Source organism: Dipodomys merriami, unplaced genomic scaffold (genome assembly GCF_024711535.1).
Source record: "Dipodomys merriami isolate MVZ:Mamm:240054 unplaced genomic scaffold, mDipMer1.0.p SCAF_1, whole genome shotgun sequence".
NCBI lineage: Eukaryota > Metazoa > Chordata > Mammalia > Rodentia > Heteromyidae > Dipodomys > Dipodomys merriami.
The window spans coordinates 22,964,115-22,987,092 of NW_027202270.1; the positions used below are offsets into that span (position 1 = coordinate 22,964,115).

Sequence of the window (22,978 nt, forward strand, 5' to 3'; positions counted from 1 at the left end):
TAGAATCAGTTTCTCCTATGCATCAAGTGTGAATAGACATAGAAGAGTTTTGTTCTTCTCTGTAAGCATTCTTATCATTTTATCATGAGATATTTAATTTCAAATAGCATATTGGAAGATAAATTTCCCTTGACTCATCAATGAAAGGACAGTGGATACCTGTTAGAATGCTGTATTGTAAAGATTCCATCAGCTGATTTGTCTCACCAATGATTATTCCTACTAGGACAATGACCATAAAAATCTATTAAATCTTCCTGGTCACCCCACAGACAGTAATAAATGCTAAAGAAAAAACATGATAGACAATTCTTAACTGGATTGTTATGACAACGAGATTCCCAGATATCTGAGCTTGGCTACTTAGGACTTTTCAGATCCTAGTGAGTACTTTATCTTTTTTTTAAATTTGTAAACTGACATCATAGTATCTGCTGGGAAAAATAGTGTCAAGAACTCAATGAGTTCCCATGCAGTACTGAAGAAAATTGTACCAAGCTCAAATGAAGGGAAAAAAAGTTTTCTCAATTTGATCAGATGATGTAAATACTATAAAGCTAAGTATTAGAAAACTTTTTTGGTGGAGTAAATACAGGATTTGCCCAGAAAGGAAAAGTCACTTTCCAATGGAAAAAAAAATGTAAGAATTGAAAGCTACAAGATGTTATTAAAATATTAATTTTTATTCCTTTCTCCCTAGTGGTAGAGTCTATGTAGCCTGTATTCTAATCCTAGTACATTTGTGTTTTCCTTCTTCAAGGCCCCTTGCATAATCTTTGTAAAATCCATCCTGTAGCTTGTTGGGTTTATTCTACATTGTGTTGAAATGTTATTGGCAAAGATCTTTCCATTTCTTTTTAAGGAACATTAATCAGTAGCTCTAAAGTGTCTCTGTCTTAATGATAAGAATGTACCACTATCTCCGTGTCTTTTGTCTACTTTAACTCACCTTATTGTTGACCATTATTGCTGTAATTGCATTTATTCATTGATAAGGAACAAATCTATATTCTCCTTCGAGTTCTTTTTCCAACTCCAAAAGCTACTTTAGCTGTCTCACAACTTTTCTTATGTTGAAGATAGGAAGAGATATTTCTAATTTCTCTGGGCTCACCTAGGAAAAGTGTTGAGAGGAAACCTTGTCTGGGGTTTAGTTTTTGTTTGGGAGGCTTTTATTGTTATTGTTGTGTGTTAGCTCTTTTTCTCCCTTTTTGGTCAAGTTTCCTGCCTTACATTCTTCATTATTCCAATAGCTTAAAAGATCAATGTCAGCTGGGTGCCGGTGGCTCATGCCTGTAATCCTAGCTACTTAGGAGGCTGAGATTTGAGGATTGCAGTTCAAAGCCAGCCAGGGCAAGAAAGTTCATGAGACTCTTATCTCCAATAAATCAGTAGAAAACCAGATGTGGTACTGTGGCTCAAGGGGTAGAGCACTCGCCTTGAGCTGAAGAGCTGAGGGACAATGCACAAGCCCAGTTCAAGCCTCACAATCGACAAGGGGAAAAAAAAAAAAAAAAAATATATATATATATATATATATATATATATATATATATATGTCCTTTTCCTGCCTCTGTCCTTTTCCTACTTCTGTCATTTGTCTGCATTCTTAGATATGCTTTTGCTACTTATTATTTCTTTTGGATATAATTGGTTTAGTACAAATGCTCTACTAGGTCATGATCTACAGTATTTACTAGGCACTGTAATAGGAGCTTGCTTTATCATTTAGCTATTACATACCTATGTTTCTTTATAGAAAAAAATACAAATATTTGAATCATGTACAGTATGCAATTAGAGTCTACCCAAATTGAACAGGATTTTATATCAAGAAAAAAATTAAAATATGTATAAAATAGAGATAGTAATGTCTTTTCACTCCCCAAATTGGTTCTTGTTTTCCTCAACTATTGAGAACAATTATGAATCCTTATGCTATCCTAGCAGAAAAATCTATGGTAATTGTATGCACTTTCTGTGCAGTGAAAACATCAGGACTCTATACAGTTCTGGAGTCTACATATCAGAAAGGTGCTGATTGGACCAACTTGTCTCCAGAAACTCTTGAGCTCAATTCACTTCCTGTCTCTTGCAGCTTCTGGAGGCTGAATGTATTTATTTGACTTAGAGCTGCCAAGCAGCATGTAACGTCAAACTTTCGTTGTAGCTTTTTTGTGTATCCCTCCACTCTCTGTCACCTACTTCACATTGTCATCCTGTTTGTGTCTGCCTTTGCCCATCTTTTATAAGGATATTTGCATGGTCATTTACCACCAACCAAGTAATTAAATGATCTCTTAATGTCAAAATTCCCACTTCACCCACATTGGCAAAGACTGTTTTTCCAAGTAAGGCAAATGTTCACAGGTTCCTGAGATAAGGATGTGTCCAGATTTGAGAGCCATTAGCCTATTGCAGAGGGATTGATGAGGGGGTATCTATGGTAAGAACTAAGGGCTTTATTACCATTAGTGACCTAATCTGTTGTTTTATAGGTACTAAAGAACCACATTAGAAGACTCCCAAGAGGAAATGCATGCTGTATTAATGTAGAAAAGGTGAAGAGAGTTTAGCTGAAGGATTTTTATAATGTTTGGGCAGGGTTAAGGCCCATAAGGTTTGCTGACATACTTCTAGTCTGGAAACAGCTTAGTTAGGTGGAGTAGGGGCAAGTTGCCTTCTGCTCCCTTCAATCTTCTGCTACTGACTTGCATTGGTTAAACCCAAATCTAAGTCAAAGTTTAAAATAGCCTGTGGTCTTCCATATGAATCAGTATCTCTGTGCAAGCGAGGGTAGAGAAAGGTGGAGATGGGGCTTTAATGATGAATAAAAATGTGAATCCAAGCTCACAAATCATTAGTGTTCTAGTTGGAGGCATGGGTTAAACCACTTTTTCCCAAGATGCATTGTGACTTTCACCATATTAGGTTTAATTTAACAAATACTTATTGAGTACATGTGGTGTTAAAGCTTCCAATGTAGCCATGGATCGCTTCATAGAAATAGTAAAAACAGACTGGATTTTTTTTTAAAGAAGTGTTTTTACAAAAGCAATGTGAAACTAAATTGAAGTAGGAGTCACAATCAAAATACAAGAAAGGTTGCATATTTGAGTCTCACTGAGATAAACAATTAATGGGACGTGGAGACATTCTCTGGAAAAGAATAGATATGTGAACCTCAAATTTAAATCCAAGATTTTAAAACAGAATTTTAAAATGTGCTGGGCGTTTACAAATTTAATAAAGTATATCACACAAGTGTATATGGGGATATTATTTTCTTTGTGCCTTTACCTTGGAATCAAGTGGCATCTATGTTGAGATGACTAAAAGACATTTGAAATATAGGTTGACTCTTGGAATGGCGTAATTATGGGATGTGGGGGAGGGGAAGCAGGAATATAATGAAACTCTGTTCATTTATAAAATTCTTTTATATCTTTCTATATGCCATACATTATACAAGAATTTAATAGGAAACCAATGACTTTTATTGGATAATATGACTGCTTTTAGAGACTCATTAGAGTTGTAGATATTTAATGTATATTTTTAAAAGCCAGTTGATCCCAGCTTAGAGATGGACATGGAACTTGCAAGAGAGACTCAGAATATTGGCACAACATAATTCTCATATTTAGAAAGGCACAAATATTTAGAATGTGATGATAATGGATTTTGTTTATTTCAGCAAAAAATATTGTGGTAGTTATATTACTTCAATTAATTAAATCATGACATATTAGTTCTACTTGTTTTGACAACTCTATTATGTTTCTTAAAATTCAAAAGTCCTTTTTGAACTCTGGGAGGTTGAGTAAAACCTCTATAAATGGAGGAGATTGCAGGAATAAATCACAGAATATCTGAGAGCAAACCCTGGAACCATTTCAATGTTTAAGGTATGAAAGAGAGAGGAAAGATTTAGGGACAAGAGTAAAAAAAATCACTAACATTGATGGAAGAGGAATCTTGACAAACAAGGTGAAATAAAACAAGTCAGGAATTTACAGATGAAAATTTATTATTTATTATTATATATTATTTATTATTTACAGAATAAAGAATGTGTTGACTTAAGTAAAGAGACATAGTCTCTGACCTTTTCAAGAATAATTTTAATCCTTAAACGACTTGTTTGTCCCCATCTCCTCCACAAGGATTCAGGTGGACCTGTTGCAACAATGAGAAGTACAAAATGTCATGTCAAAACCAACTTTACAATGTCGGGGGGGGGGGAGGGGGGTATAATTGGGTGGGGGGAGGGGGGAGGTTGGGAAGGGAGGTGAAGGGTAAACAAAGGAGGAGGCTGCAATGCTTGGTAAGAAATGTATGCATTATCCTGCCCATGTAATTGTAGCCTCTCTGTACAGTATGTTCTCAAATAAAATAAAATAAAATTTAAAAAAAAAGAATAATTTTAATTGTAAGAATGTAAGAAAATACCATATAAGACAGACCCCTAAGGAACAAAGAGTACAAAGAAACAGTCAAAGTGGGAATAACAAATATTCCCAGGATAGAAATAAGGGTAAAAATTTAGGGAACAATCAGTCTTAAAATATGAAATATATTTACAAATAAATCCAATATTTTTCCCATCACTCTAAGACCCTGCATGATGTGACCATTCACAACATTTTCAGTCTCAACACAACAAAAAAAAGCTGGCAGTGGTGGTATGTACATCTTATCCTAGTTGTTGAAGGATGTATATGTAGGAATTTCATGATTGAAACAAGCCAGAAAAAAATATATAGCACTCTACCTCACAAACAACCATAGCAAAAAGGATTTGAGGCATAGCTCAGAAGCTATTTGCACTTGGCTAACAAATACAAATCCTTGAGTTCTCATTAACACTAACAAGGAAAAACAAAAGACACAGAAGAAAATAGAATTCTACATTGTTTAGAATTCTTCACTAAGATTTGAATTGTGTAATAGTAGTGAAAAATGACTGCATCTGACCTGGTGCGGGTAGCTCCCACCTAGTTACTCTGAAGGCAGAAATTGAAAGGATCATGGTTTAATATCTACCCAGGGGAATAGTTTATGAGAACCTATAGCAAGCAATAGCTGGGCATAGTGGTACATACCTGTCATCTCAGGTATGTTAAAAGCTGAGATAAGATAATCCTGGTTCTAGGTCAGCATAGGCAGTAAAGTTCACGAGATTCCATCCCAACAGAAAAAGCAATTGCATGTGGGAATGTCCCTGTGATACCAACCATGACAAGAACCATACATGGGTGAATCATAGCCTAATCCAGCCATGAAAAAAAAATGCAAGACCCTATCTCAAAAACAACAAATCAAAAAGGGCTGAAGTAATTGGTCAAGGAATGAGTATCTTATATCTATGTATGAAGTGCCGAGTTTCTATCTCAGTACTGCCTCCCAAAAAAAAACTAAACAAAACAAAATACAATATAACTAAATCTGACAAATGACCACACAATGAGTAAATGACCTAAGATAAAGATGGAAAAATGATGATTGACACCAAACACATAATGAGCCCTAGTCTTTATTTTTCATTTTGGCAGTTACTGTGATTTGAACTCAGAGCCCCATGATGATTGCACTAACTCTTCATTGTTGTCATACACACAATTATAATGGGAACTAGAAGGCAGTGCTAATTTGAGCAATGTAGACCACTTAAACTGATAGCGTTAATTCCACCCATCCCATAGCTGCCCACCTACAAGTAAATGACTATTCAAGACATGAGCAAATAAATGCCGATTTCATTAATTCCATATATATGGGAGCCATCAGTGGTGAAATAGGTTTGAAAGAGATTATTATGGACTCATAATCTTATGTATTCTTTCATCATTGTGCTTATCATTATTTCCACAGTAGTTTTCTTCACCAGTGCCTTCACAGTCACTCAGGGATATATTTGTTCCAAGCATTTGCAAACATGCTGACTAGCATTACGCACAGCTTAGCTGTCCACATTGTCTTTCTTTTCTTTTTGTCTTTCCCCCTTTTGATCTTCTTTATCCCTGATGTAATGAGATTTTTCTCTGTTTTTCAGCCAAAGGGTGTTGAGTTAATGGTCCATAGGCATAATGAAACACTGAAAGTCTGGCTGAAGTTAACATTTTTTTCCTCAAAATAAAATAGTCCATAAGTTTCAATGGACATAATTTTTTCTCCTTTTCTTTTTTGTAAATTCAGTAACCAACAGGAGTGAAGAAATCTATGTCAGTGTCAAGATGGCATGGGGAAAATGGTACCTTACTGTGAAATATGTCATTGCTCACTTTCCTTGTAGTAGAAACTGTCTTCAGCTGAAAATAGAGATACAAATAGCATATGACTAGAACCTAATGAATGGGACACATGCTTCGGAGCTTGCTGTGTATACCCTGGGAGTCCCTGGGTAGTTTTAAAAAATGTCCCTATTCAAACCAGACCTCATTATAAAGAAAAATGTTCTTGCCTTAGAATTTTTAGTCTTATACCTGTTATATTTCCCCCTCTGCCCAGTGAGAAGTCTTTAATTTACCTACAAGAAAAACATAAAGCTAACGGGAAAAAAAAACAATAATAAAGGTAGAAAGTAATTTTATTTCTGGAAAAATAGATAATGTACTTGTTGGGTTGTATTTTTCCCAATGGCCTTTGGTGACATTTTCTATGGACAACAGCAAAAATCTAAAATTGCTTCTGTAGACCCCACGTGGAGAGAAGTAACAGAGGGCATCATTAATTTTAACATGGAGTAATTTATTGAAACCTAACACTCCATGATTAAATTTTTTGGGATTTTTTCCCCTTTCCATCCCTCTCATCACTCCAAATGAATCCACATTCCCTTTTCTTTATCTGTTCCTCTATCCTCCAAAAGCCATCTGCTATTCCCTTTATGAAAAAATAAAACCCACAATTAGTGTCTTGTTCATCTTTTCTTTCTAAAAAAAAAAGAGAGAACTATTATGCAAATACTCTGCAATTTTGTTTCCAATACTCTTTATTGTGTGATGAGCAATTTTCTTTAATATAAACCCAACTCTTTTGCCAGGACATGCTAATAGACTTTTTTTTAAAAAAGAAGACTTTTACTTTTCCACATGAAAATTCTACTAATGTAAATTTCTCAAATGCATATTGGGAGTAACATTATCATTACTTTTAGAATTAGAGTAAGGACAAAACAATTGTTTTCTACATTTCATGTAGAATTTCATGTAAAAATAAGAGTTAAAATGATCTAAAAATCTTTCTTTTGCTTTAAATATCATCATTCTCTTTACCTTAAGAAATGATCTGTTCAAAATACTACTTTCAGTGAGTGAGAGAAAGATTGTTTCTTTGTTTTTGTTTTTAGTTTTATCCTCCTGAAAATATCTGGAAAGTGATGACAATCTACCTGTAAACACAGTTTAGTTATTTGCTTTTATTTGCTTCTCAGGAACTAAAGTATAATTTGACCCAATTCACTGAAGTATGGCTAATGGGAGGTGTTTGAGGCTGTCTTGTTAACAGGATTAATGCCCACAATGTGAAGTGCTGATGAAATTGAACTAAAAATTACCATTTTTTTTCTATCATAAGAAGCAATGCTTCCCTAAGAGGCAGAAATTCTAGGGATTAAACTGGTCCTACTTCTAATTTTATGACCTGAAGAAGCACCCTCACTGAGCCTCAGTTTCCTCACTGTTTAGCTGAGAATATCATCTCTTTCAGCTGTTCACCAGGGTATGAAGATCAGGCAACCTTTGCCCCTCATTGCTTCCTTAACATATTATAGAGACAAACATTTGATCAAAAGGTGCCAGCTGTCAAAATTCCATACTTACAAATAGCTCTACCTACAAAGCTTACCATAGGTACAGACTTGTTAAGTTTCATTTCCTATTGAGTACCTGCGTGTGTTTTGTTTGTAGGCATATGTAATAATTCAATGAAGGGAGGCTCTAGTTTACATTGTGAAAACAAGTAGTTCATACTAGCTTACATAATAGGTAATTTGTATCTGTAAATGCAAACACATTGATACCTATACCTTGTTCCCTCTTTCTCTGTCTCTTGTCTTTCCTTCCCCACCCTCTTTCTCTGTCAAATCACTTTTAAAATTGCAGAGATAAATATCTCACACATTTCAGACCTCCTAAGATCAGGAATATTCTTCTAAGTAATACTGTTGCTGAAATTGTTACTATTGATACAGTATTACACAGTAATATTTCCTATTCCTATATCCTTGATTATCCCAATAAATATCATTACAGTGTGTTTTTTCTATCCAACTCATGAGCCAATCGAAGACCTATCTTTGTTGCTGAATAGCTCATCTTTTTAATCCCTCACATAATATTGATATTTTTAATTAACCTCCACCAGTTTTCTTCCATAATGTCTTAAAATACAGAATTGATTAACTCCTTATGATTACTTCAAGTTAAATATTATTGACAATATTATTATGTGGGTGATCTTTGGTGGCGTTATAAAAGCAAATTTTCGACTGTTTTTACAGGAGACAAATATTATTGTACTTGATTTTGTAATATAGAGGCATAATATCAAAGCATAACAAATTACAAAACCATATCCTTTGTGGTAGTACCTGTTTCAAATTGCAGATACTACAACAACTTTTTGATGGAAGGCTAACTTTAAAATACAATTGCATGGGCAAGATAATGAGTACATTTCTTATCAAGCATTGTAGCCTCCTCCTTTGTTTCCCCTTCCCATCCTATCCCATCCTCCCCTCCCTACCCCCCCCCACCCATTACTCCTCCCCCCACCCTACCAAAGTTGTGAAGTTCGTTTTCAACGTAAGACTTGTACGTCTCATTGTTGCAATAGGTCCACCTGTATCCCTATTTAAACGATTTGTTTTTTCCCTTCCCCTCCACAAATTATAACAACATCAAATACAGTGAAAGCAGAGGTTATACTGTGGGGGAGGGACATACAAAGCAACAAAGAAAACATCTTATAAATATGTTAGAAACAATCGTAAGAAAGAAAAACCATTAGAGTCCTTATCTTGGGGTTCATTTTGCCTAACATCAACTTATGTGACCTTTTCTGCTTGACTCAGACATATACTAGTTATTGCAAAGAAGGGAAACCATGGGACCTATGTTTCTTTGGGCCTGGCTTACTTCACTTAATATAATTTTTTCCAAGTCTTTCCATTTACTAACAAATGGGGCAATGTCATTCTTTCTGATGGAGGCATAGAATTCCATTGTGTATATATACCACATTTTCTTGATCCATTCATCTACTGAGGGGCATCTGGGTTGGTTGCATATCTTAGCTATGGTAAATAAGGCTGCGATAAACATAAGTTTTTTCTAGTCCATTTTCCACATATCTTGACATGGATGCATTGGGTCACAATTTGACCATAATCATAAAGGCACCTCTACTTTTTATCTTCATTAACCAAAGGTGCCTTTATGATTATGGTCAAATTGTGACCCAATGTATCCATGTCAAGATATGTGGAAAATGGACTAGGAAAATACTTTATAGTCTCATCAATTCTTCAAATTTTACAAACCTATTAATAAGAAATCTCTTACAGTTTAAAAAAGAAATATATTTTGGTAAGAATGCAGTTGTGTAACAGTGTCTTCCTAAAGTATTTATTCTTCTGTGTAAATTGAAAATAGAATTTTGGTTATAATTGTTTTTGTTTACATTTTTACAACATACATTTCACCTTTATATGCTGCTCAACTCTACACTAATAATAGAATATAAAAGTCAAAGTCAACTTATTTTACTTGCAAATAGCTTTATTTTTATAGTTACTGAATTCTGGAACTGAGTTCAAATGTTAAAAGTCCATGATATATTTTGGGATTCATTTCAATATGATTGGCAGCAAATAAAATGCCATATTATTCTTTTTTGTTTTGTCAGTTGTGGGGCTTGAACTGTGGGCGTGGACACTGTCCCTGAGTTCTTCAGCTCAAGACAAGTGCTCTTCCATTTGAGCCACAGTGTCACTTCTGGTTTTCTAGTGGTTTATTGGAGATAAGAGTCACACAGACTTTCCTGCCTGGGCTGGCTTTGAACTGTGATCCTCAGATCTCAGCCTCCTGAGTAGCTAGGATTACAGGCATGAGCTACTGGCACCTGGCTGTCATATTATTCTTAATACAAAAGAGAAAAGGCTGGTATTAATTTCATATGCAAGTATTTTATAATCCCTTCCATTTTATGTGGTACTTTGTTTCTTATTTAATTTCATTTGATTGGTTCCATTGAGTACATTTTAAAAATCATTATCAACAGCTTTAGAACATTGCAACTAACTGGAATTGTGAGGAACTCTTACATTTAACTAATGCTATCATATTTTCATTTTCTTACAGGAAGCTCTGATCATGGCAAGTATGGACCATCCACACCTAGTCCGCTTATTGGGTGTGTGTCTGAGCCCAACCATCCAGCTGGTTACCCAGCTCATGCCCCATGGCTGCCTGCTGGATTATGTCCATGAGCACAAGGATAACATTGGCTCACAGCTGCTGCTGAATTGGTGTGTCCAGATAGCTAAGGTAAGTGCTGTCATGTCCTGTGAGGATGATAGTTCTGCCTCTTACCTCCTGATCTGGAGCAGATCAGTCTTTCACTCCGTTTAACAAGATAAATTATACATTGAGCATTACAGGGAGGTTCCTTATATGCAAACCACAGATCAAACACATGATCTTTCCTCTGTATTTTTTTGGGGGGATTATGGATCTACGTCCTTCGTATTATATTATTTATATGCCAAAATAAGCACATTAGATACATTAGATCGTTGGTATCCATATGTGTGTGTGTGTGTGTGTATGTGTGTGTGTGTGTGTGTGTGTGTGTGTAAAAATGCTTTAAAAACAAACACAAAAATTTCACTTTATCACTTAAGCATGCTAACTTTTACATTACTTTGAGGTATTATTTGCTTTTGAGGAGGCAATTTTTCACAAAATTAAAGGTAGGACAAACACTCAGCAGATCACACAATGATTTGAATACCTTGAAGGTAATGTGGAACAGATTTAGAGCTTCTCCTATCAACTAATCTGTATAATACATATGTGGAAACTTATTTTTTGTTATTTTAGAAATTACTTTTTTAATGTATTGGTTTATATATTTATTTATCATGTTTGATTAAAACTGCATGCCTGAACTGTAGATTTCTAATTACAGGGAATCACTGTCATGCTATATTTGTTTACTTTAGTGTTGTCAGGTCAGGTAACAAAAATCAAGAAAGAACATGTTGTATGTTTGAATTGTTTTGTTCTCAGTGGCATTTATTAAAATAGCCTATACTGTTCTTAGCATTAAAAATGATCAAACTGTAAATATGTTTGTAGGTATTTTGGTTGTTTTCAGTGGGTCTTTAAGAGTGTTTCCCTTTGACTCTAGGACTCAGGCATGGGAGCCACGTTCACAAGATACTGTGCTACTATTACATAGCCTTCCCATTATTTAAGAAGGAACAGAATTTTAGATTTTTTTCCTTTAAGTGAAAATTCTCCAAATTTAAATCTTAGATCCCACTTTGGAAGCATTCTGGAGGCTGAAAAAGTCATTCATTGCATATAATCCACCAGTCTGTCACTTTACTTCTGGTATACATCCTGTATATTCTAAGAAATTATTTTGATTGTCTATACCAAGTAACTGCCTTGACATTTTTATCTTTCTAGAACAAGGCTAGGATGAGTTTTACAAATTCTCTACATGCATTTATCCTGGTACTTAACTTAATAAAAGTGTCAAGATGTTAATTTCATAGTTTTTATTTTTTTTCCAGAGAAAAAACTTTTGGGCTCACACTGATAATCATAGCTATTAAGTATCATTTAAATTCTGATATCAGCAATAAAAATTAAAAGAAAGGAAAATGAATAAAGGAAAGATCAATGGTTAGCTAGCATAATGAAAGAATATACACTGTGAATTTAGGTAATATCTAAGTGTAGTAAGGAAAGACACACTTCAGTGATTTTATTTTTAACTGCAAGTATTTGATTTTGAACCCCTACACATAAAAGATTTGTTTGTTCTCAGACTATGCTATTTGGGATGGAAAGAGTCAGAATTATGCATAATGCTCAGCATTTCTGGCCTTTGGAAGAAAAAAAAAAACACATATCTTATCGTCCCCTGGTTTTTACTACACAGAGTTCTCAGATGTGATTTATTTCACTTGGGCTCTTACAACTTTAATTTTCATGTTAGAAAATTGCTTTGTCTGTAATATTAAAAACATGTGAAATCATTAGCCAACTAGCAGAGAACAGAGATCAGGGGTAACTCTTAGAACAAGACTGTCCTTTACTAAAGAAAAGAAACTTCCATTTCTAGCTAGCAAAGGTCAGTGTTAGTGTGCCCTCCTATTACCGTGCAAGTTTCGTTTCTGACTCCTTTCTAAAGAAAGTATTATTTGTAGCTTTTTATTGCTGCTGTATTTGTAAAGCCTGAATACTGTGTACAGACCACTGTTAGTCACAGTCTTGAAGTTTTTCTTTTAGCTTTGCGGGTTTATTTTACTTTATTGTCACATTTTATTCCCATATCCTACTACTGGATTTCAGTTTGATTCAAACTTCCCAAGATATTCTTGTTAGGTATTCAACCATCAAAACTCATTAAAACAAACAAACAAATACAAACGAAGGGGGAGGGAAGTGATTGTGAAACTATTTCAAAGGCATACTCTACCCTTTAAGGAAACTCTCAGATTGCATGATTAGGCTACAAATTCATCCACCTTAAAAATTCTTCTGAAAGGAAAGAGAAGCAATAATTTTAGAATTAAAATTATAATATGCTTAAGCAAGATAATTTAGATTCTGTCTATGAATAAAACCTTTCAGTACTTTTTTTTCATTACTTTTTTAAAATGATTCATTCCAACACTTAAGTTGACTGAGAAAACTTGTAGCATCTCAGAAATCATCTTGATTTTCAGACTAGTTTAAAGGTACTTCTGGTTTATTTTTCCATTTCCCACTCTCTCTTGTTTATCTCTCATGCATATCAAATTTCGAACTGAAAATAGTTAAAACTGAGTTTTAGTGTACCTTGAAATGTAATAGTGGACCTTATTTTTGTTGGAAAAAAATTAGCAGTTATTTTGATGAGAAAGAGAAGGGAAGAACTCATAGTTCAAGAAGTTAGCTCACAATGACTGGAAGTACAGCTGCTTACCATGTGAGGAAATGAATTCTCTTCTGTACACAGATGAGAAGTCTTCCTAACACTTGAATGTATTACATGGGATGAGCTTTCATTTATCTCCTTTCCTGTTTCTACATTTTTTCCCAACAGTCACCACACAGACTGAAAGAGATAGTAGTTTCTCCTATAGCCCAGGCATTACCTTCTGCATGAATAAAAATGAACTTCAACTCTGAATGTCTGGTGTGAGTTAAAGACATGATCTGGATGCTACCATTTCTCATTTGTTCATTCAAGTGCAGATTCTATGTGTAGTTAAGACCTCAGTGGTAATGCAGACATATGCAAGCTATGAAACTAAAAATATAACAGAGAAAAAATTGCCCCTATCATTATATTTAATGGCATAATGGTAACATTTATAACTGTTTGGAAGTTTGTAAATATCAATTAATTCAATGAGCCCTTTACATTTTTTTTTTTTTTTTTGTCGGTCGTGGGGCTTGAACTCTGGGCCTGGGCGCTGTCCCTCAGCTCTTCAGCTCAAGGCGAGCGCTCTACCACTTGAGCCACAGCACCACTTCCCCCTTTAAATATTTTTTAATTGTGAAAATACTGTACAATTACATGGGCAAGGTAATGAGTACATTTCTTATCAAGCATTGTTGCCTCTTCCTTTGTTTCTCCTTCCCATCCCTTCCCATCTCCCCCCTCCCCCCTCCACCCCCTCCCCTGCCCCGGCCAAAGTTGTAAAGTTCGTTTTTGACATAACGACTTGTACATCTCATTGTTGCAATGGGTCCACCTGTATCCCTATTTAAATGATTTGTTTTGTCCCTTCCCCTCCACAAATTATACCAACATCAACAGTGAATTATACCAACAGTGAAATCGGGTTATACTGTGGGGGAGGGACATACAAATAAGCAAAGAAATCATCATATGTATATATATATATATATATATATACATATATATATATATATATATATATATGTTAGAAACACTCGCAAGAAAGAAAAAACATTTGAATCCTTATCTTGGGGTTCATTTCACCTAATATCAACTTAGAAAATGCGGTATATGTACACAATGGAATTCTATGCCTCCATCAGAAAGAATGACATTGTCCCATTTGTTAGGAAATGGAAAGACTTGGAAAAAGTTATATTAAGTGAAGTAAGCCAGGCCCTTATTTAAATATGTTTTGATATCAAGAAATGTTTGCATTTTATGAAAGTAGAATAGAAGAGAAATATTGAAATTATAATTCATACTAATTAATTAAAATTAAAACAGATTTATTTTGTTGTTATATAAGCCACTTGCGGGAAGAACAGGTTGATAGCTTATTTTTAAAATTTTTACTGCTATTATTTAAGTTTGAATTCACTATGCATTCTGGCAAATTGTCAGTTCTTTGGAGAAAGTCAGAAGCATGAATTTAACCCAGTTGGTAAATACCTTTGGGATTCTCCCAGAATCATATTGCAAACTCGACTAAAGGTAAAGAACTGATCTCTGAACCACAGATGCCACTGATTTCTTCATAGATATCCAGGGCTCAATATTTTTTTTCACAGAAGAAGCACAACTTTACTAGGGAATTTTTGCAGTCTCTGTGTAGTTCTTAGAATCTTGTCTTAATTAAAGATTTAATCATTGAATCCCAAAGATTACATATAGCCATTGTCAAGTAAAAGGGATTTTTTAAGTTCATTTTCTTTAAGTGTTGAGTGATATTATTCAGGGTTCATCAGATAATCAGTAGCAAAGGCATATAGGCAGGGTTTTGTAATAAGGAATTTGTTTATTCAGCTAAATTTCAAGAGCCACTGGAGACCTAGGTGAACCTATTCTGTAGTTCTAGTGTCTTATGAATGACTAAGAACTAGGTCCTGAAAGAACCAATGGTTCAACTCCATGTTCAAATAAAGGACAAAATTGATGTTGTATTTCAAAAGCAATGAAGCATTAGGTCTTAGTTAGGAATTAAACATTTGTCCTGTGCAAACTTTCAACTGCTTGCCTGTCCATATCAAGGAGGACAGTACTTTACTCAGTCTCCCAAATGTTTTCTCATTCAGAAATATCCATAGGTATATTCCCAATAATGTGCAACAAAGTGTCTAGACCCCTAATGTCATGTTGATACATAAAATTATCATGCTAAGTTATTATAGAGCAGGAATCCCAAGCTCTGGTAATTCAAGAAAACAACTTTAAAAAAAAATACAAAAAAATAGCAGCTAGGCACTGGTGGCTCACAACTCTGAATCCTAGCTATTCAGGCTGCTATCTGAGGATCATGGTTCAAAGCCAGCCAGGGCAGGAAAGTTGTGAGACTCTTATCTCCAATTAACCACCAGAAAACCAGAAGTGGCACTATGTCTTAAAGTACTAGCCTTGAGTGAAAAAGCTCAGGGACAATGCTTCGGGCCCTGAATTCAAGCCCCATTGATTATCACCACCACCAACAACAAATCAGTATCACAGTTCTCATATTTAACTTGGAAAGAAAAACCTAAGTAAACATAAAGATGACTTCATGCCCTGAGAAATGAGAGATGGTGACCTCCCTGTAGGTACTAGCAGAGTGTAGAAGGAAGTAGCATTTTGTCCCATTACTTAGTATCTGAAATGACTGAGGCAAATTCGTGAGTGTCTGTAAATCCATTTCCTCAGCCAGCCAGTGAACTGAACTTGCTACCAGAGCTTGGTTGCTTAACAGAGAATTCTAGGGCATGAAGCCAAACCACAAACTATTTAATCTTCACCACCAAAATGAGCTAATGTAGTCATGACATTTATGGAAATAATGGAGGAGGTAGAATATGAACTCAAGAGAAACAAGACTCTCATTTGAATCCTGAGTTTTGAGTCCTTCAGGAACATTTTCCTTTCTTATCAAAGGAGTAATTTTTACTATACAAAATGCCTTAAGCCTTTGTTTACCCCCATTTGCATGAATGAATCATTAGAAGTGACTGATATTAACCTAAAAGAAAATTAGACAAAATGTTGGTATACAACTTGACTATATACATATACCATTTATTCTTTTGTACTCATGAAATGAAAATGCATTAAAATCTACCATGAATATCACAAAAAACAGTTGAATTTTGGAATCAGAAATTTCTGGCAGCTCTTCACTAGACAATTTGCCATTTTGTTAATTCTCTGAATCTCTTTACCTAAAGTTCAGAGATCTTAATGCCTATCCCATCCGATTATTGATATATTTAAATAAAATATGTCAATATCTTAACTTGTTACTTATATAACATTGCTTGATGTTGACTTATTTTAGTAATGTAGAGCCAGGCTTTCAAGATCTTCCATTTCAGAAGAACGTTACTTTTCCTTTCCATAAATAAAGTTTCTGGTAAGTTGTATTCCAAGACAAGACAAGACTGACCAAAGAGGTTTAGTTTTTGTCATTTCTTTTTCTTAAACAGAAATAATATGAGTTCAAAATGCCAGATTCAGGGACATCACAATGATTTTTTTCTGCATTAAAATTCTAATAGCACAGAATAGAGCAGTCATTATAGAGGTATATAGGCTGAGAAGACATGGCAGTGTTGGTCACACGATACAAACTTACAGTTAAGGTAAATTCTGGAGACTTAATGTATAGTACGGTGACCATAATTAATAATATGTATTTATTAATTATATATTTGTGCTTGAAATTCTCTAATGAATATTCTCAAGTATTCTCAGTACACATATCCCTTCAAACAGCTTCCAGGAGAGATTAGCTTACACAATAGATATAGATAATTTCTTTTTTTTTTTTTTTTTTTTTTTGTCGGTCGTTGGGCTTGAACTCTGGGCCTGGGCGCTGTCCCTCAGCTCTTCAGCTCAAGGTGAGCGCTCTACCACTTGAGCTACAGCGCCACTTCCGGTTTTCTGGTGGTTTATTGGAGATAGGAGTCTCACCGTCTCTCTTGCCCGGGCTGGCTTTGAACCGCGATCCTCAGATCTCAGCCTCCTGAGTAGCTAGGATTACAGGCGTGAGCCACCAGCGCCCGGCTCATATTGTATTTCTTAAATGCATCATTATTTGTAAATTACGTTTTAACAAAGCTGAAGGAAACTTATTTCACCTACCCAGAATGTGATCAGGAACTTTGTTTAAATCAGGTATTGAGAGAGTCTCATAATATTTTTCTATAGATACTGGAAAAAAAATTTAAAGACATCTATAAGGCTTGGCAGTGGCTGTATTTTCAATTTTTCAAAACATTTTAAGAATAAGCATGCAAAAACATTTTAAGAAAAGCACATATAGGAATAGTCTAATGTCCTATCTTAGTGTCAGACACACACAATTCATAGCATACAAATTACCTATCATTCCCCCCCCCCTCTCTCTCTCTCTGTACTTTGTTCATAGATTTTATTGCTCACGAATCTGGATTTACCTGGTTTCTGCTGGTGGTTCTGCTCTTTTGACTGGGCTGACTCACATGTTAAGAGTGATGGTTGTCCTAGCTGAGCTAGACTAGAGCGATGGGAGTGATGTGGATGTAGCATTAGGTACCTCCTCCATTCATCCGGCTGGGCAGATTCCCCCTCCTCCATTCATCCAGCTGGGCAGATTCCCCCTCCTCCCTTCATCCAGCTGGGCAGATTCCCCCTCCTCCCTTCATCCAGCTGGGCAGATTCCCCCTTCTCCCTTCATCCAGCTGGGCAGATTCCCCCTCCTCCATTCATCCAGCTGGGCAGATTCCCCAGGATCACACTGCTTACTCTCCCAGGTATAGTTCGTAGCCACAGGCCACGTCATAAGGGACTCAGCCCTACCGTGAATAAGAATGAGAGCAGTAGCTGAGGATCTCCCTCCTCACCTTGCCCAGTCTCTTAGAACTGTCCCTAGTCATTTCCCCCGAGAACCTCATTTTTCTCCAATCTATTGAGTTCAGTGCCACTCACTCTTCCACTTAGTGAGGTAGCACCCTTATCAGCACTGCTAGTTAAAAACAAACCAGTTTCTCAAACAATAAAACTTAAGGGCAACTTATCTCCTGGGTGTTGGTGCTTTGAAAATTTTAGTTTAGATGTAGCAAGTACCAACATACTTAGAATTTTTTTTTTTTTTGTCGGTCCTGGGGCTTGAACTCTGGGCCTGGGTACTGTCCCTCAGCTCTCCAGCTCAAGGCCAGCTCTCTACCACTTGAGCCACAGTGCTACTTCCAGTTTTCTAGTGGTTTATTGGAGATAAGAGTCTCACAGAGTTTTTCTGCTTGGGCTGGTTTTGAACCGCGATCCTTAGATCTCAGCCTCCTGAGTATCTAGGATTACAGGTGTGAGCCACCAGTGCCTGGCTAGAAACTTTTTTCTAAAGAGCCCAGTCTAGAAATGCACAAACACAGCACTTCAGTTGGTATCTTAAAGACTTTTACCAGGTATTTAGAAAAAACGAAAGCAAAAGAAAAATGGCAGAGGAAGAACTGAGCCAAGAAAGGGCCCTTTGTAGAGCCAATGAACTTAAAAAAATGTATGTCAGAAACTTTTGAAATTTTGGTGCAGGAAGGAAGCCCAGGAAAAACTTTATAGTTCAGTGATTTCAAATTTTCTTATGTCATGGATCAGTTTCATATGAAATCTTACATGAAAATGGAAACAAATAAAATCTAGCTGTATTTGAAGCAGCATCAACATTCGGGGATAACTGGAATTGGAAGTGGGCTTAGGTGCTCAGAGACCAGCTTCTACTTTGCCTTCCTTGGGAATGAAAGTTCTGAAGTCTAAACAGTTGACTATGCAATGCCTAATTCTTAGTGACAAAGCCAGGGTATGAATTCATCTACCACTTGGCTGTTTCACATGAGCAGCTAGCCAGTCCTACCTATGACCTCTGACTCTGCAAATCGTCAGAGCAACTTTTGTGTAATTAGAATCTAACTACTACAGGTTTAGAATTAAATATGACATCTACAATAGGTCACATGATGTTTTCTGTAAAACTGTTAGAATAGCCAACCAACTTTTTCCCCTATAGAATTTTAAATGAGAGTGCTAGCTTATTTTTGCTTCCAAGTACTTTTTGTGTTTTTTCAAAGGTATCTTTTTTTAATTGAAGTTTTTCTTTTCCACCAATAGGGTTGCTCTTGATCTTTATATCAGAACTTTATAACATTGCAATCTCCCAAATTGGTGATAAAGCACCTGGTTGATATGAATCGTGTTTATCCAGTTCCTATGCCAATCTCATGCTTTTTACCTGTATGTCAAATTCTTACTGCCTTGAAGGAGGATGATATATAAAGAGTAGTAAGGCAGAAGGGAGAATCACAAGACTACAGGTAAAAATAAAGTTTATTGAGGCAGTTTCTAGAGCACAGGTCCCAGAGTTAAACCAAAGGCTTAATTATTTCCTAGGGTTTGCATGAAATATGAAGGCTTCTCTCTTAGAAAGAAGTAATTTAGGTTTTTTTATCTTGCCTAACCTATAAAGTGGCAAATTTCCTTTATGCTATGCTTCGCCTGTGGCTTTATTTGGCATGCTGAGAAACTCTTAATTCAACTTGTAAGTTACTCCTTTCTATAAATGGCAAAGGTTTTCATCTAGCTACTATACACATCCACAAAGTAAAGAACTTAATTTTCTTTCTGTAAATTTATGCTCTAGCCAGTACTTTTAATGTACTTTTTTATTTCACTGAAAAGCAAAAGCGGTCTAATCCAAATGGGCTAAATTGTGCTTGGTGTGTGTAAAGTGTTCACAATTATATCTATTAGTCAGACTTATGTGAGGCATGGTATTGTAGCAGATTTTAGAAGCACAGTGATTTTCTCAAAGGCAGAATTAAAGTAGCGGGACTTGCGCATGTAATTTTTTGCTCCCCTATGGCTTTTGTTTCTAAAACTGTAGAGGTAGATGGGTGTTGCAATATTGCTCTCAAGAAGTTGTGAAATGTATTCATGACTTTTCAGATGTATGCATACAAGGCTGTTTTTCCCCCACAAACTTCAATTGGTTACAGAAATTTGGAAAGACAAGACTAGCATTGTGCTTCAGAGAGGAGAGACAATTGATCAGATCATGTGATTTATGTGGAAACAGAAAAATTATACTGGGTCTGAAGACAGCATACACTTACCTCTCCTGCAATGGACCAATTGTTTCTCAAGATACCTCTTTTTAAAAAATTAATTTAAAGTAATTTTTATCTTGAAAAAATGTAGATTAACAGGAAGTTACAGAATTTCAGTAATGTCCATTTGTTCTTCACCCAGTTTAACTGTTGATAACATCTTGTATTACTACAGTATAATATTATGAATAGAAAATTTATGCTGGGCACTGGTAGGTCACACCTGCCATGCTAGCTACTCAGGACTTTGAGGATTGTGATTTGACGCCAGCCCAAGCAGGAAAGTCCATGAAAACTCTTTTAAAAATAAGTTTTTTATTGTGAAAATACTTTATAGAGGGGTTACAGTTACCTGAGCAAGGTAATGAGTACATTTCTTATCCAGCATCGTTGCCCCCTGCTTTGTTTTTCCCCTACCATCCCTTCCCTCCCACCTCCTCAGCTACCCCCCTACCCCCCTATCCCCCACCCCCTCACCCCCCACCTAAATTGTAAAGTTTATTTTTCAACATAGGGTCTTGTACATCTCATTGTTGCAATGGGTCAACCTGTATCCCTATTTAAACAATTTGTCCAATTAACCACCAAAAGCTGGAAGTAGAACTGTGGCTCAAGTGGAAAAGAACCACATTTAGCAAAAATGCTAAGGGACAGCTCTCAAGCCCTAAGTTCAAGTATACAAGCTCTAATACTGACAAAAAGAAAGAAAGGAACAAAAAAGGAAGGAAGGAAGGAAGGAAGGAAGGAAGGAAGAAAGAAAGAAAGAAAGAAAGAAAGAAAGAAAGAAAGAAAGAAAGAAAGAGAGAGAGAGAAAGGTAGGAAGGAAGGAAGGAAGAAAGAAAGAAAGAAAGAAAGAAAGAAAGAAAGAAAGAAAGAAAGAAAGAAAGAAAGAGAGAGAGAGAGGAAGGAAGGAAGGAAGGAAGGAAGGAAGAAAGAAAGAAAGAAAGAAAGAAAGAAAGAAAGAAAGAAAGAAAGAAAGAAAGAAAGAAAGAAAGAAAGAAAACACAGAGAGAGGGATGGAGAAGGAGGGAAAAAGGGAAAGAAGGACAGAAGCAATGAAACAATGAAAGAGAGAAAGAGAGGGAAAGAAAGTAAGGAAACACATAGGTAAAATCCACAGAGTGTAGTCATATCTCACCAGTCTGTGTGTATGTATGTCTATCTGTGTGCTTGCAGTTCTGTGAAATCTTATTGCATGCAGAGATTTACATATCCATCAACAAAATGAAGCTATAGAGCTATCTTGTAGACTCAGCCCATCCCTCTCTAATCAAATCCATCTGTCTCTTCTTTGCTTTTCAATTTCACCTTAGTGTCATGATCGGTATGTGTAATGACTTTAAAAAATTCTTCTGAATGTGTTTTGTACAATAAAACAGATATTTACATTTGGTTCTAGTTTTAGTAATTTGATACTTTGTGCAGACATATAGAATATATGCTTTCTTCTTAAGAATTACTATATTTTTTTCTTCAAAGTATATCCTTTATATATTTGCACAAAAGTGTTTTAGAGTGGTGTCTATAAAGAAGAGAAACTGGGATACAAGTGGTCTTCTGACCTAGAATGAATGCCCCAACCATACAGATATAGTTAGATCCTCTTATGATTACTTAGTATGAGTAGCACACTCATACTTCTGCATCTTCCATGCTGGGGAAGCATGGTGCCTGCCATTGGCTGCAGGAGGAGTACAGCCCAATAAAACCCAGAAGGATATGGATTCAGAAAGAAGGAAAATCAGGTTAATAGTGAAGCTAGGCTGAGAGTAAATGAAGGCAAGCAGTTCATGCTCACTATCTGCTGGGTGCTGGTAGCTCACCTATTGTCCTAGCTACTAAGGAAGCTGAGACCTGGAGGACTGCAGTTTAAAGCTAGTCCATGCAGAAAAACCTGTCAAAATCCATCTCTAACAAAGCAGCAAAATGCCAGAGTAGAGATGTGCCTAAGTAGTAGAGCACACAAAATCCATAAGCAAATCAAATGACCTCAACACCTCTGAGCTCAAGCCCAGGTACCAGAAGAAAGAGATGAGGTGGAAGAGGAAGAGAAGGGGGAGACAATGTCAGCTTGCTGAGCACCAGTGGCTCACTCCTGTAATCTTAGCACTTTGGGAGGCTGAAATATGAGGATCAAGGTTTGAAGCCAGCTGGGCAGGAAAATCTATGAGACTTAACCATGACAAAAAGCTGGAAGTACAACTATAGCTTAAGTGGTAGAACACCAGCCTTGAGCAAAAACATAGCTCAGGGTTAGCATCCAGCCCCTGAGTTCAAGTCCCAAGACTAATAGACATGCAAACAACAACTACAACAATAAAAACAACACCAAATCCTATGACATTGAAATGAAGGATTCAGGTGTATATATGAAAGTGTGGGAGAGGATGTTGAGAGCCATTTCTGTCATGGTGAGAAGTATTAGGCTAAATAGCATTTGTACGAGATGTCAGTTCTGCATTTGATTGATTATAAAGAGTTCACTGGTGACTCTTCATTATTTTTCATCAGGCTAAGGTGTGAGATGAGCACAATAGATGTGTCGTGTAGAAGCCGGGTAAGCTGAGAGTTTATGAGCACATAAAGAAGTGTGGTTATGGGTCAAGGATTTTATCCTTCATTATGGAGCCTTCCCTAAGTCAGTATCTACCCATCAAACAGTGAACAAAAGATGAGCTTAATGAGAGTCATCT

At 36.0% G+C, this 22,978-nt stretch overlaps 1 protein-coding gene across 4 annotated transcripts in view; it reads left to right on the plus strand.

The window, feature by feature from the left end:
* Erbb4 (erb-b2 receptor tyrosine kinase 4) overlaps nt 1–22,978 on the plus strand; it is a 1,023,136-nt gene that overhangs the window by 856,164 nt on the left and 143,994 nt on the right. For all 4 annotated transcript variants that reach the window (XM_070017823.1, XM_070017826.1, XM_070017822.1 and 1 more), the window contains exon 20: nt 10,365–10,550. In XM_070017823.1, coding sequence (XP_069873924.1) covers nt 10,365–10,550 — 186 coding nt within the window. The remainder of the gene's footprint in view (nt 1–10,364; nt 10,551–22,978) is intronic.